A 16,605-nucleotide genomic window follows, 5' to 3' on the forward strand; every position below is an offset into this window, starting at 1 on the left:
AATTTTGATATATGTAACATTATTTGCTGGCCCGTTACTGGCCACGTCCACTCCATGTGACATCACACGGGGACGGGACCACAATCGCCAGTGATTACAGAATTGCCAGGAGCATCCTGAGGATGCTCCGTGGAGCTGTAAGGGCAGCGGTGTGACCACCTGAAGCGCTCTAAGGATTCTCCAGGTGGCACTGCTGCATAGATTCTGGCTGCTTTGTGCCATTCTAGGCACCTGGCTAGCCAGATGAGGCTAGCAGAAAAAAGCTCAGAGGGCCAGACTAAATGATTCCGCGTGCCTTATACGGCCCCCAGGCCTGAGGTTCCCCATCCCTGCCTTAAAGGGACTACTCTATGGCTTTCTTTTCTGGCATCTGCTCTTTGCAGTCGTGTGTTTATATCAGCCTGTGTTTTTTTTCTGTTGCCTGTGGCCATGGTAAACATATGCTGTGCGGTCTGCCCTCTATATACACTTACACACCATGTCATTGTTTTGTATCCTAGAGCAATAGAAATATGTCTGAGAAACAGACAAGGAAGCCAAAAATGTATTGTCCCTTTTCTCTTTTATATTGAAATGTTGGTCTCAATTAAATTTGTTGCACAATATGTGGCGATTGCATAATTGTGTTTCACTGTACCCAAGTCAGTCACGGGGATTTATGTATTCCATTGGTAAACCAGCAAAAATGCATGTATTGGTGTTATTTTTATGTGTCACTCTTTCAATCTGAAATTTTGGCTGGATGCATAGACAGTACAGTTATATTAACTTGGGAAATATGTTGGTTACCATGCTCTTAATGTTTTGCATTTTCCAGGCTTGTAAGACAAATGGCGCAGGAGCAATTCTTTCTTATGGCAACAAGGTGCTGCATGGGACACAGACCTCTGATCTTCTTCATAACCTTGCTTTTCACCGTACTGGGGGTAAGCTCTTTACACAGTTTGGATAAAAAGTTTTACTAGACATAATACTATATGCCAAGGTCTGCTTTATTTAGTTATTAAAGGAATGCATAGGTAATACAGTTGGCCTTGGATTTGTTTTCCCCAATTCTCCAGGTACTGTATAACTATTATGTATAGTTTTGTACAGCCTATGCTTACTGTTAAGTATAATGATGATGATAACGTGTGTGTGTGGTTTTTTTATTTGACCTATTCTTAATTTAACTTTTTATTACAAAGATTATGCATTTGCATCGTCTTACACGTCCGTGACATTCTAACACAAGAGCAGGATCTCATGAGCTAATAAAGTTGCACTAGATCCAGGGGCTTTCCGTATATGAAAATGCTAGCAGTAACCTCACCTGATTTTCATGGAGCAATCTTTCGCTGTGCAGGCAGTAGAATAATGAGTACTTATGACTGATTCCCGGATGTTGGATAGGAGCCAGTAGCGCAACCCCGTTTTCTTTTGGGTAGGTGCAGTGTTGGAAGTTCTGCTCAGATTACACCAGGAAGTAACACTGCACCCTATTGTGAAACGTTGGCGCCTGTGGTGGGGCGTACAGGTTTATTAAAGGGTTAGGAGAATACAGATTTGAGTGTTCTATTTCCCTCATCAGAAGTGTATTATATTTCCCTCATCCATTCATACAAATTTATTTATGTTTAGTGCTGTCCATTTAAGTAGTCAACCAATTTCAGTGTTTGTATCTTAGTTGCTAACTTGCTGTTTCTCTGTAATCTGTAAAATAAAGTTTTTTTTTGTTTTTTTTTCTTCTGTTTTTGGAAAAATATTTCTATACTATCCCTGTTCAAATATTAGCTGTGGTACTTTTAGGCCAATTAATCATGTGACTGCTTCATCCATACTGCTCTGAGAGTAGTACACTTCAGTGAAGTGAGTCAGGCAGTTAATAAAAAAAAAAAAAAAAGTGTTAGCCATGGGATTAAACAGGATATCGTCTAAGATAAATTATAGCATGCTTTGGGGCAGATCCAATGAAGCGCATTGTAGTTACTTAACGAAGTTGAAAACTTTGCTCTTACCTGTTAGTGGTGTAAGGTTTTCCTGACCGGATAGCCTGTTTTATAGTTGCTTGTGAAGTTTTGATGGAACCTCACTGCTAATTGAATCTGTACCTTTGTCTTTTAGTAGAAGTCTTGCCTATCGAATACCTAGTTTTATTTAGCTTTATATCTGTTGCGATACTAAGTGTTTAGTATTGCATAATTGAAAATCGCTCTTTGATCTGGAGTCAGATCAGATATGTTGTTCCTTAGTAGTTTTTTAAGCTTATTTCCTAATAAGCATAAATATGTTTGATACAAATATATAACGTTGAGCACTTTTAAAACCGGACTACAAAAATGTAATGACTATTCGTGCAATAAGTGGTTCTTCTTAGGTATCACTGTAGGCTACAATTTACTTCTAAGTTAACTGGATTTAGAGTGTTGTAATTCAAAATCATTAGAAGTGCGACTGTTTCAGTTGTGTTGAATTTACAGAGTACGGCTAGAGAACGGGCCAAACATGCTGGAGATTACTTCACTCTATTAAGACACCTCCTGAATTATGCCTACAATAGTAACATTAACATCCCCAATGCAGAAGTGCTGCTCAACAATGAAATTGATTGGCTCAAGAGGATACGAGTAAGTGGTGTCATTTTTTTTTCTTTTTAAATTACTCACTTGCTCACTCACTCAATAGTTCATTATTATTTTGTTTGTATTTTAAAAGCTAACTTGTATCTGTTAATATGCAGACAGCACAACTTTAAGATGTTGCTACATTTCTCACTCTGTGCCAAGTCACTGATTGTCCTCAGGAATTCTGTATCTCTGTATATGTTTATGATGTAACTAGTTTACATCTTATATTAAGCATCAATCCATGAAGTGTTTCTCTTCATCTGAATCTAAAGTAGTTTATGATACGCCCTCTGCAGAGTAGAAAATGCCTTGATGGTTTCCCCACACATAGCAGGGTCCCTATTTACTCTGCTCTTAGAGGGCTCTATTATAAGAATTAGAAATAAATCTGAAGTATATGTGCAGAGAGGCAATGAATGATTAATAGTTGCTCTGAGCACCGCAATGTAACCTGTAATTATAGGATGAGACCGGATCTACAAGGTCCTAGTTGTTGCAAAATTCTGGTAATTTTGTCTCAGTGGAAATGGTTATATGTGCCTCAGATATTTAGGAACATCCCCAAAAAAGTGCCATCTACATGAACAAATCACAAAATAGTATAATCGTTCTTTTAACAGTAAAAATGCTTTAGGCTTGTCTGTGACTCTGATCAGTTTTTCCAGCTACATACGTATATTGTAATTTTGTTTTTATATGCAGTAAATTTTGCATTTATGTCCCAAGAGCATATTTCGATCATCAGTATTGTTTAAGCTTTATTGCGTTTATTTACAATTGGGACATTATAAAATGAGATTTACTTGTTTGACCATCACTTTGTTTAGGATGATGTCAAAAGAACTGGTGAAACAGGTATTGAGGAGACCATTCTTGAAGGTCACTTGGGAGTAACAAAAGAATTGCTAGCATTCCAGACGCCTGAGAAGAAATACCACATTGGGTGCGAGAAAGGAGGCGCCAATCTCATTAAGGTATAGTCCATTTTGTCCTTTTACAAATGTTTCCTTCTGTATTTACATTTTCCTGTCGCCTACACACACTTTAGGCTGCCATTTGTGGGCTGAAGCAGTGTTCATATGTAAGGTAAACAGTGTGCTCCCCAGGCTATATTTTGCGGGTGCATCGCCCCTCAGGAACAGCCTACCGCCTGGCACTTCCCATCGCCCCAATACGCCGTGTCCCTGTACAATTTACTACTCGGCATTTCCTCCCCCCCCCCCAATGTGCCGCATCCCCTGTTGCCCGGTCACTCTTAATGTGTCCTTGTTGACACGGATGCCGGATGTGACGCCGAGCTCCGCCGACGTAACATCTCAGTCCATCTGGCATCTGTGTCCTCCGGCAATAAGGACACGTTAGTGAGGGTTCTGGACGACGGGATGCTGCGCATTGGGACGGGAGAGAGTTGGTTACTGAGCCAGTTCTTTCTCCAGTAATAGAGCATCTGATAAATCCTCTCCACCCCCAATATATACTGTAATCTGCATATAATGGGAGGCGCAGCCAGTAATGGAGTCAACGCATTAGTCCATTTACAAGAGGTGCAGCAACTATCTGTTCCTAAGTGAAGAGCTAAACAAGTATTAGCACATGGATGACACATTCTATGCCTGTCACTCCACAGACCCACAAGGACTGGTCAGCTGCTGCAGATTGGACCTATTACACCTACTGAATTATCTAGGACAGGATATGCAAAGACATTCAAATAGTTTAGATACTCTACTACGGAAAAACAATTTGAGGGGGAATTCAATTAATCTAAAGTGACCAGGAACGATTCAATTGTTTGTGCTGCAAGGCGCGAGTGCCCATCATTTCGCATTGTAGCGTATGGGTTCCGGGGATAGTGCGCCAAGTTTAAATCATTATAAGGTCAGGATTCATTATATTATTGCGAAGGCCCCCATCCGGCTACTTCTTGATGCCATCTGACTGGAAAAATTTTCTGGGGAGAACACTGGTAAAAGTGATTTCTACTTCAGGGTCCATAGGGGGTCCACAGGGTTGACCTTGGGGTATAGGTTGGGAACCAAGTCCGGGCACCACGCAGTTAAAGCTTTGAGCTCCCAGGATGCACTTGGGTCCACTCTCCCTATAACCCCACCCCCCAAGCCAGAGGCACCTCAGTTTAAGTTGGTGCCCGGCCGGAGTTGGGTCACCGTTTAGTGCAGTGGGGAGCTGATTAACAGCCCCTAAGCTTTATATTTTTTTGTAAGAACAGAGTTTTTTATACTTACTTTGGACTTTTAGAGCGGCACCGTCGGACTGTCCATAGGACGTCTAAGCTGCCGCTCCGTCACCCCGCCGGTGCTGAGACGCCAGTACAGATCTGGGGATCTCAGCGGGACCCCAGAGTCTGTACTAGCCGGACTCTGTGGGCGCCCAGGACTGCTGCCGGATCCACGGGGAGCAGGTAAGGTCGCGGATCATATTTAATATGCAGTCCTGTGCCTCCGGTCTCTGGGGACAGACCGGAGGCGCCGGCAGTGGCAGCGGGCCCCCCCATACCCCGTGTGTCCACTAGACCACCAGGGACTTACTGATCGGTGCTGGGAGCCGGCGTCCCGGGAGGTTAATAGCCGGCCAGGGGAGGAAGCTTTCCCTGTTACAGCGGCTTCTCCCCTCAGCTCAGCGCGCCTTTCAGTATGTATAGTCTGGCGTCGCTGAGCTGCTTCCTCCGCGGGCCACGCTTCTTCTGAGGTCTCCAGCGGCCATTTTCTTGTGGTGCCGCAGAAATCTCTGGAGATGGCAGTTGGTCCTGTCCCCCTGCGTACCTCACCATCAGGTCAGTGTACACAGCGCTGTAGCCTTCCCAGACACTGAATCTGGGTAAGTTGAATGCAGTGACATAATGCAGTATATTGTATGTCATGCTTATGTGTGTGTATATATAAGCATGACATACAATATATCTGCATTGTATGTGACTTATGCTAGTGCTGACTGTCTGTACTTAATTCTCTCACCTGTCAGTATATATCTATCCCTTGTCTTTATCTGCCCTAATACAGCTGTACTTAGGGTGGTTCTGAGACCTCACATTTATATACTCAATATTTGTGAGGTTTGTCACATGCTGTTGCGTGCTGAACGTTGCCACATTTTAGATGGAACTGTGTGTTGCATACGCTGAAAATGGGTCCCTGCGGCTAATTTTGGCATCAGTCAGGACCAGTATAGTGCTGCTTGATATTTCCGCAAGATTGGTCAGATATGTCTGACCAGGAGATAGAGCGTTATACTACACCCATTTTTTTACTATCCTGCAAGTCATGTGCTGCAGGTGTTAGTGCGGAGGATTTGTTTCATAAAGGGTTCTGTGTGTGGCGTCATCTGGTGCCGGCCCCTTTCACGACCCCCTTGGGCGGTTTGTTTTCTTGGGATCCTCTCAATTGCGTATCGCCGGGCGGGCCCCATTGTTGTACCTCAGTTGGGGTTACTTCACCATGCTGCCCTTTTTCATCTCAGGGTATCTTGCAGTTTCTTGCACTCTTCCCCTGTGACAGACTACCGCTCCCGGCAGGGTTTTTTCGCAGTATATGAATTCCCCCTGGTGCCACCATAGTCTGTCATTCCCCTTACAGGGATTACCACAGCCACCCTGGGTGGATGTCGTTTTCTACGACACGCAAAGTGGCGTGGTTGACGCCCTGTGGTTACTTCCCAGTTGGCTCTGCCGTGAACTGGTTACTGTTTTGGGCTCTTTCCCTCTTACACGGGGGGAGGGCCTATTTCAGGTATTATTATCCCTGCTTTGGGGCTGGTAGCAGGTCCATTCTGGTTAGAGTGAATGTTGACCTGCACCTGTATCATACACCCTCAGTCTTACGTGCCTTCGGGTTCTCTGTTGCTGACTAGCGGGTGGATCGCATGGCAGGACTCTGGCTGTTGCCAGATACGAGGTATTGCAAAGTGTTTGGCCTCCTGTCCCAATTTCCCTGAGGGGCATCACGAGTCCCTCCTGGGGTGGATGGGCGTGTTACTCGTCTGATTACAGACGTTGACACCTCCCATTCCTGCGTGGTCGGATTCTTCGGATCCGTGGGGGGTAACTCTGCCTGAAATCAGTAGACTTGCTCTCAGGGCTTGTTACCCATCCTACCATGGTTATAGCATGGTTGGTTAATACTATTGCATACTGAGCTGATGCATTTGTAATGTTTTTCCCCTACAACACGTCTGGGGTTCAAATGTATTTGGTCGCTCACGTAATATATGCAGTCGTCATAGGTGGAAATCAGTAGAAAAATAGTGTAGCGCTGTTATTGCAACAGAGATTAACAGTGAATTGTCGGCAGCTGACACAAGGGGATAACTGCCTGAAATTCCCCAGATCAACCTATACAAACAAGAAAAAATGTGTCTGCGCCAGTGATCACTGCTCTATCAAAACAAACCAAAAAAATGAATCACATAATACATTTATTAAAATAGCAACAATGTACCTATAGAACTGCAGTTCTCATACAATAATGAACACATACAATAAGGACAATAAAACAGAATGTAACTGCACACTAGTAATGGCATGAGGCCATATAAAGTCAAATGACCTACACAATACAGTCACTGATGGAAATATGTGAGTTCCTTTATCAATGGTAAAGCTCCATAAAAAAGATGGTAATCAAGGATAATTCAATGGATAGCAAATGGCTATTTCCCCTTACTTTGGATATTCGTATCTCCTCTGTAATAAACTGCCACTCACCACCGTTGTGGATGAATCCAGAGCAGGCCAGGGATCGGCAAATGGGGATGCAAGTAGGTAATCAACCCAGCCAGGGATATGTATCGCCGGAGCACAGCCGGCCACGGGTGACAGCCTTTCCGTTCACAGAGTCTCTGAATACAAGCTGATTCCACGATGGGATGCAGCAAAGCTGCGTGTAACAGTAGACCCCGTCACCTGAGATCATATGGGATCAGTCAGCGGCAGAGTGGTCAGTAGGGCAGCAGGATCCACTATGGTCTGGGATCAAATGGAATCAGTCAGCGGCAGAGTAATAGGTGAAGCAGCAGGATCCGCTAAGGTTTAAAATAAGTGGTACACACTCCGGTGTGTTATTCCTCCTATCAGCAGCAATCGACTGCTTGGCTCACCATCAACAGCAGTTCAAATAGAAGGATCTGTTCCTTGACGCGTTTCTCCTCACTTAGTGAGGTTTTTTCAAAAGGCAGAATAAGTCCCCCCTTTCCAAGGAAGGGATTAAAAATCCACAGCTACCAATGGTAGACTTCCATGTCCAGCTTGACATGATTAGTCAATTATCAACCCTAAATCAAAAACATAGCTGTCACATTACCCATATAATATAAGAATCAATACTTCTTGGTTTGTTTTGTTAATAATAAAATACATAAATATTATACTATATTATCAATTGGCTAGAGTACTCAAATTTAAACATAAGAATAGGCTCACAGATATAATGATAACATTTATCAAACATAATAACTAAAAAATAATAATAAACATACACATATAAATATATATGCACATACACACACATACATACATACATACATACATACATACATATATAAAAAAACAATCCTAATAATAAAACATATAATGGATTGTTTTTTTATTTATATGTATATACATATATGTATGTATGTATGTATGTGTGTGTATGTGCATATATATTTGTGTATGTTTATTATTATTTTTTAGTTATTATGTTTGATAAATGTTATCATTATATCTGTGAGCCTATTCTTATGTTTAAATTTGAGTACTCTAGCCAATTGATAATATAGTATAATATATATGTATTTTATTATTAACAAAACAAACCAAGAAGTATTGATTCTTATATTATATGGGTAATGTGACAGCTATGTTTTTGATTTAGGGTTGATAATTGACTAATCATGTCAAGCTGGACATGGAAGTCTACCATTGGTAGCTGTGGATTTTTAATCCCTTCCTTGGAAAGGGGGGACTTATTCTGCCTTTTGAAAAAACCTCACTAAGTGAGGAGAAACGCGTCAAGGAACAGATCCTTCTATTTGAACTGCTGTTGATGGTGAGCCAAGCAGTCGATTGCCGCTGATAGGAGGAATAACACACCGGAGTGTGTACCACTTATTTTAAACCTTAGCGGATCCTGCTGCTTCACCTATTACTCTGCCGCTGACTGATTCCATTTGATCCCAGACCATAGTGGATCCTGCTGCCCTACTGACCACTCTGCCGCTGACTGATCTCATATGATCTCAGGTGACGGGGTCTACTGTTACACGCAGCTTTGCTGCATCCCATCGTGGAATCAGCTTGTATTCAGAGACTCTGTGAACGGAAAGGCTGTCACCCGTGGCCGGCTGTGCTCCGGCGATACATATCCCTGGCTGGGTTGATTACCTACTTGCATCCCCATTTGCCGATCCCTGGCCTGCTCTGGATTCATCCACGACGGTGGTGAGTGGCAGTTTATTACAGAGGAGATACGAATATCCAAAGTAAGGGGAAATAGCCATTTGCTATCCATTGAATTATCCTTGATTACCATCTTTTTTATGGAGCTTTACCATTGATAAAGGATTTTCTGACAGTTCTCCTGTTCAGTATATCCCAATGCTCCTGTACCTGGACAGCCTCCTGCTCTTAGCAGGATCACCGGGGTACTTTACAGCCAGGTCAGGATGACCGTGGCTTCTTCAGGGTGCAGACGTTTAATCAACGTGGAAAAAGTCCTCCCTGCATCCCTCTCTGGGTATTCTTCACCTAGGAGCCCTGCTGGATTCTCAGAATCTGAGAATTCTTCTGGCATAAGACGGCATCTCCACTCTTCCATTAGGAGTACATGGATGTCTACGCAGTCGACATATGTCTTTACACTCTGGGATACATGGTCCACTATTCAGTGTCTGCCTTTGGAAGGGTGGAATGGGCTCAGTACCATTCCAGGCCTTTCCATAATTGGCTTATCTCCAGATGGAACAAGTTTTTTCTGTCGGATCACTGTTCAAACGATGATGCTCTCTCCGGAGGCAAGTCGGTCCCTTTCCGGGTGGCTATGGTCATCTCGTCCAGGGTATTCTTTGCTAAGGACAGTGTCGGGTTCGCATCCATTTCAGTGCAGTTGGACGTCTGTCGATTCCACCCTGTCAATTAACTTGTTGGAACTTTAGCCTGTCTTGGACCTTCACTCTGGCATAACTCTTGTTTCCCGGTGAACCTGAAAAAGTTCCGTCCAACCGGGTCAGGGCAGTGGCTTCCTTTTTGGCAACACTGTTCGTTGGGTGGCAATGACAGGTATGTCACACATTCGGACATAGTCCGAGGGTCTCCTCCCGACCATCTCGGCAGCGTTCATTTCAAGTCCTCAGCCGTCACGACGTGTATCCCGGGGACTAGTCTCTTCCCCAAGAGAGGTTTCATCTCCTGGTGTGCAGGGGGGACCCCCTGAGGTGACCCTCCTGGCCTTCTGACTTTATCACACTATGGTGTTACAGTCCAACTCTGGGGATTCTGAAGCAACCTTCAGTGACTCTGTCGGTGAAGTGGTTCTTCCAATTTGAGTACCTGTGTTCTCCGGTCTCCATTCTTCCTCGAGGGAAGTGTTTCAATCGTGACGGAGATGCTTTCCTGCTGGTGGCTCCTGATTGCCCCAGATGTCTGGGGTACTTGGATTTTCGGAGTCTCTCCATCGATACTCCATTCCTGATGCTTCACTGCCCGGACCTATTATCTCAGGGTCCTTGGTTTTGCCTTGGACCTGGGTCGTTTGTCTTTGACTGCGTCCCTATAGTGGTCTTACGGCTTCACTGGCTTTGTCATCGTTGGAATGATTAGAGCACATGGATCAGCTTTTGCTGGGACCTACCACAAACTGTGGCAGCCATAATTTTTATGGTATTGTACCTGTCGATACAATCCTCCGGTGTCCAGGATTTCCTGATATTCTGGCATTCCTTCCAGCTGGCTTGGGTTGCACCCTCGGCCTGGCCTTCCTGTCAGTGCGGATCTCTACACTGTCAGTATGATTAAGATATGGAATTGCTCCGCTCTGGTATCCAGTTCATCCTTTGGAGTGTTTTCTGGATTATGCCTCCATTTGTCCTCCCTAGGGACTCCTTGGGAGTTAGTAGTGGTTCTTCGTTCCCTCCGGGGACAGTCCATGGAACCGCTGGTTGTGATGGCCATTACATGGTCTATTGCTTTGGCTCTCTTTCTTTCTCTGAGTGTCGGAATTGGGAGCGTTCTCATGTGGCTCCCTCTTCTGGAGGGCATCATGTCAGGGTGTGAGTTGCTCTCACCCTGTGTTTTTTCTTAGTGATTTTTAGGTTCCATATTATTCTGGAACTTATGGTACGGCCATTCAGTCCCCAGTCCTCTCGACTGGTGTGGCCTCATTGATTGTAGTTCGGCCTCTGTGGATTTATGTGATCCGTTCAGGTTCCTTACGGAAATCGGACTCCTTATTGGTGGTCTGAGATTTCTGGTTTTAACAGGAACGGATGGCCGGCCTATAGCCAGATGTTGGCTGGATGGCCTCGTATGTCTTCTTCAGGGGCCTACCCAGGGGTAGGCCTTTCTGTTGTTGATGCTTGTTTTTTCTCGGGCCATGTAACCCTCGTGGGCGGCTCGCTGTGGCACCTTGGCTGTGTTGCCTTACTAGGTGGCCACGTGGTCTTCTGTCCACACCTTTTTAAGGTTCTAGGCATTGGTTTCCTTTGCCTCTCAGGATGCTTCCTTTTTGGCTACGGATTCTCCTCTCAGCACAGGAGCGTCCCCACCCTTGGTTGAACTGCTTTGGGACATCCCCAAGGTCAACCCTGTGGACCCCCTATGGACCCTGAAGTAGAAAACAAGAGATATGGTAAGAACTTACCTTTGTTATCTCTCTTTCTACGAAGTCCATAGGGTCCACAGGGCGCCCGCCCTGACGCACCTTGCTTCATATGGGCTGTGTGGCTGGTCACCGGTTTTTCGTCTCCCATTTCTGTGAGTATGGTTATTGAGTGTTCCAGTTTTCTCTCTTTTTCTCTCCTCCGGCCTTTGGCTACTTACAAACTGAGGTGCCTCTGGCTTGGGGGGTGGGGTTATAGGGAGAGTGGACCCAAGTGCATCCTGGGAGCTAAAAGCTTTAACTGCATGATGCCCGGATTTGGTTCCCAACCTATACCCCAAGGTCAACCCTGTGGACCCTATGGACTTTGTAGAAACAGAGATAACAAAGGTAAGTTCTTACCATATCTCTTGTTGTTGCTCTTTTCTAGGGATTGGTTGGGACTACATTGCTAATATTTTTAAGCATACAAAATTGCCTCATTGTATCCATCAAGCCCATCATTTTAAAAACATTACCACCTAAAACATTTGCTTTGGATTGTAATAGAGCAAAAATAATTTGCACAACCATAGAATAGGGGGAAACCTCCATTCATGAGCAGAATATATTCCTTATTGTTTATGCAGACAGGGAAGTGGCAGAGATCCCTGACACACATTCAGAAAACACAAGCGAGAAAAGAGATAAACTATTCTAGTTCATGCAAATGATTACTTACATGTATGCTTACCCGATAGGTGAGCATATACAGCAATAAAATAACTGTGACATATCTTTAGTACCAATTCTTCTTTGAATCTTTGTTTTGGATCCCTCCATGCACAGTAGGGCGAAAAAGAAATAAACAAAAAATAGTGCACAGCATTGTGGGAGTGAAAGAATTAATAAATGTGTGATGTGTTCACCTCAAGCTTTACGTAAACAGGCAATTCAAAGGAGATTTGGATAATAAAGCCGAATATGCCGGCATTTTAAACAATTTATTAGTCTATAATATACAAAGAGTCCTGTAGTCCTTTGTTGCCATTTACTTATGGTGTGTACCACACTTACAGTAGGTGATACAGTTTCTGTATCACTGGCCTTGTGACATGGTTTTCCCATTACCATGTGTTTCACTGGCCACCTGATTGCTGATTAGACAAATTGGTAAGCCATCTCCTAGATAATTATCTCTGTGTGTCAAAATGGTTAGTCTGAGACTACAGGAAATGGACGTCATCACTGTTTGTTTCTTTGTCTGAAAAAGATGATCTGGGCAAGACAGTCTGTCATAGTGCCCCTAGTGGTAGCACATGTGACTTACATGCTTTAACATGTGTTTGACATTTGGGTCTATGGGAGTGGTTCCCAAACTTTTTTGAATCGCGGCGCCCTAGAGTATCAGCATTGTTTACATGGGACTCCTAAGCCAAAAGTTTGTTGAAAAATTCAGAAAAAATTTACTAAAGTGAAGCAAATTGTGCTGTCCTGTTATCCTTAGGCTCCGTTATGTGGTGGTGGACAGGTTTGCACTTCTGTTTGTCCACATATTTACATTACATTGACCATAAATAATTTGATTTGGTGCTGCACCCCTAACCTGAGGCACCCCTGCAAGTGTTCCGAGGCACCTCGGGGTTCCCCGGCGCACAGTTTGGGAACCACTGGTCTATGGTATTGGATATTAACAAATACTACCACCAAATAAAATAGATTTTTGTCTTTGAATAACGATTTCAAAAGTAAACTCTGCTTAAATATTAGCTTTTATAACATTAATTATTACAAAATAATTATGATTCTGATGTGCACATTTGGCATGGACACCCCTGGCAGCAGACTAGTTAACCATTGTACAGTGGCCAATTAGAAGGGGCTCATTCCACATTGATTTTTGAGTAGATGGCCAGGGCTGTAAACCATCAAAAAAATGATTTGTTTCTTTTTAAACTCTGACATTAATATGATTGTTAAAGTTAGATTTTTGGATTATTATATGTTCGACCCAGGAGAACCATCACTATTTAATAAAAAGTGTTAAAACCATTACAGCTTTTGATAGTGGGTTTTTTTTTTTTCATTATTAATTCGTTCAGACAAAATTTGTATCTAGCAATGTGACCGGCAACCCCGCCCCCACGGGTCAACATATTGGGCAGCCGGTACACACTAGACGATCCGGTGCCCGACCGCCCGATATTCCTGCCGCTGCTGCATCCCGCTGCATGGGGTCGTCAGCCGCATCGTCAGGTTGAGCTGCATGTAGGGACAGCCTGACTATGTGGCTGACGACCAAACAGGAGTGCGTAACAGCTGACAGTTGATCCACACTAGACTATTTTGAACGATTTGTTGTTCCAATACATCGGAATCGGACAAACCTTTCAAAAAATTGTCTGTGTACCCATCTTAACTCCATTTCCCCTCCCTTCCCCCATCACATTCTGAAATAAAATCTGAAAATCCAGCAGATTTACACTTTTTATTTAAAAATTGTATTCACATCTATTTACCTACAGTATGTCAAATTCTATACAGTGTACAATAATTAGTGTCCTCTTGGGCTGGCCCATAGGCCTTCATATGTTAAAGTATTTTTTACAGAAATATGTTCTAGTCATTTGTGAAGTACCTATGTCGATACTTTGTTTTTCCTAATGATTGGTTATAAATGAGATCTGTTATATCATCTCTTACATTATTCTGCTAATATAAATGAAGAGCGAAAAATAAAAAGCTAGAATCTAAGTTGGTAAAACTCACTAGTTACAGGTAAAGGAGTGTTACACGCTTGGCATTTTTGTCTCAATAAATTGTGTGTTCATGTAATCCAATTTTGTTCCAGGAATTGATTGATGACTTCATATTCCCAGCATCCAACGTATATTTGCAGTATATGAAGAGTGGGGAGCTTCCGGCTGAACAAGCTATTCCAGTGTGCAGTTCTCCTGCTACAATAAATGCAGGATTTGAGTTGCTGGTTGCATTAGCTGTGGGATGTGTCCGTAATCTCAGACAGATTGTAGATACATTAAACGAAATGTATTACACAGGTATTGCTTATTACAATATTCTGACTATGGCACTTTTTTTTTCTTTAAATTACCATTGGTGGAGTTATCTTATCATGTTCTTATCTTTACTATATTTGCTCCATACTGGAATTCCTCCACTCAGGAAGTTACCTCCAATCCATAACAGGAAACCTCCATAGCTGAATAAATATTTTACTTTGTATCAATAGTCTAGGACTGGGTTAAACCTAAGTTTGCAATTGCTGTAACATGTGTATATGTAGTTTAAATGTGGCATGATGCGCAATTCCTTTTGCAGAGGCTCATTGCCAAAATCAGACAGTTGCTAGAGGAACTAATAGCTCAAACCAGTTGATCACCAAGCACACAGATTTCATTCCAGTGTAGTCACACACATAACTGACCAAACTGGATGTCATAAACTGCTTGGGTCAAGTGCTTCTTTTGTACATTTGGCATTGACTATTTGTGTGAATGCCCATCTTCACCACACTAACAGTCCCCTTCACAGTGCATTTGTTGATATGCTCCAATCCTTTTGGATTGTTTTACAACATCGCAACTACATTGGGCACCCACTCTGTGATATCAGACCAAGTGTATTATCACAAGATTTTGGTTCTTACCTGATTAATCCTTTTCTCTGATTCCATGGGGTACACTGGAATAGGTTGGGTATAGGAGGAGCTGGAAGAATCTGGTCACCATAAGGTTAAGTACTGAACAGCACAGGCTCCTTCTCCCCTATACCCAGCTACTACCTGCAGCTCGTAGTTATTACTAACAAAGCTCAAAGGACAGAGAGTAGAAGGAGAACCAGGCTCACAAAACTCACACACTGAAAGGGAGTGTAGTAGCCTGGACCATCATCATCCAGGTAACAACGCCTGAGGATCCACTGTTACCTTGTTGATGCAGAAAATAACCATGTGAGGAAAGCCAATGAGGGATGCAGACAACACAGACATGATGAAACATCCTGAAAGGTGATACAGAGCAGTGAATCACTGCTGGCAGAAGAGAGAGCAAGGGGCAACACCGTCTGACTGGCAAGCCATCGAAGGTCCCCTAAGGCCCAAGGGTTAATAGAGGGATAGTGCTGAAGAGATTTAGGACCAGAAACCGGTATAACATAGAAGTGCTGGCTGTGGAGCACCTCCTGTAGACATGTCTGTACTGCATGACTTACTGCAACCTGTCTGCAGAGGGAGATCAAGAGGGTCTTAAGGGGACCCTTTCTACAAGTGTCCGACCCCACTTGTAGAAAGGGCTAGAATCCTGGAGAGCAAGAAAACTGCTGGCTTGAACACCAGGAATAGTAGACCCCACATTCGCGGATACACCCTTGCAAAAACAGGTGCCCTGCACACAACGCAGTCTACACAATGTCTGAGAATCCCCTGGCTGTCCCGCCAGCCTCCCTGGTAAATTAGATGAGGAAGATCTTGGAACCGGAATGGATCTGTACCGAGAAGGTCCAGCCTGCGCGGAAGATGCCAGGGAAGAGCCACTGATAGCCTGTGGAGGTCTGCGTACCAAGCCCTGTGCGGCTAATCTTGTGTCACCAGAATGGTTGAACCGCCTACCCGTCTTAGCTTGTGGAGAACTGTCAGAAGCAGTGGCATTGGTGGAAAGATGTACCGGAGAGTAAACATCCAGGACACTGATATTTACAGTTACAGGATGAGGCCTCCAGAAGAAATCCTGGAGGCCTCATACTGTAACGGGACCTGTCGACTCTATAGGTCAGGTAGTAATCAACTAGTTAGCTTTTCCCCATATATTCTCACCCTAGAAGGGAGAGAATAAAGGGCAGTGGAATGTCTAGCAATTAGCAGATCTCCAGTAGAGCAAACCCTTGTATACTCAGGCCTTTGAGAGACACAAAGTACCTTCACAAAATCTCCAATAACGCAACTGAACTATCAAGAGATTGTAATAAACCCCAAACCGAGGGAGGCCCACAGCAATAGACTGAGGGATAGTCAATGGCACATAAAACCATTAATCATTAGTGTCAACATTTTTCGTGATTGGCTTGCATACCTACAGGACCACATAACTCACACTGACTTGGCAAGAGATAATGTGCTAACCCATGCCGGAACGGACCATAGTCTGGTCAAAAACTCTTAAATTGTACATGGTGATGTTGGTCAGTAGATCATACATTGA

The 16,605-nt window shown here is 43.6% G+C and overlaps 1 protein-coding gene across 6 annotated transcripts in view; it reads left to right on the top strand.

Moving 5' to 3' along the window:
• Positions 1-16,605, top strand: part of USP9X (ubiquitin specific peptidase 9 X-linked) — a 226,037-nt gene that overhangs the window by 167,313 nt on the left and 42,119 nt on the right. For all 6 annotated transcript variants that reach the window (XM_088451702.1, XM_088451706.1, XM_088451705.1 and 3 more), the window contains exons 27-30: positions 818-926; positions 2,460-2,606; positions 3,434-3,580; positions 14,241-14,448. In XM_088451702.1, coding sequence (XP_088307828.1) covers positions 818-926; positions 2,460-2,606; positions 3,434-3,580; positions 14,241-14,448 — 611 coding nt within the window. The remainder of the gene's footprint in view (positions 1-817; positions 927-2,459; positions 2,607-3,433; positions 3,581-14,240; positions 14,449-16,605) is intronic.

Source organism: Taudactylus pleione, unplaced genomic scaffold (genome assembly GCF_031769625.1).
Source record: "Taudactylus pleione unplaced genomic scaffold, aTauple2 ptg000026l, whole genome shotgun sequence".
NCBI classification, from domain to species: Eukaryota; Metazoa; Chordata; class Amphibia; order Anura; family Myobatrachidae; genus Taudactylus; species Taudactylus pleione.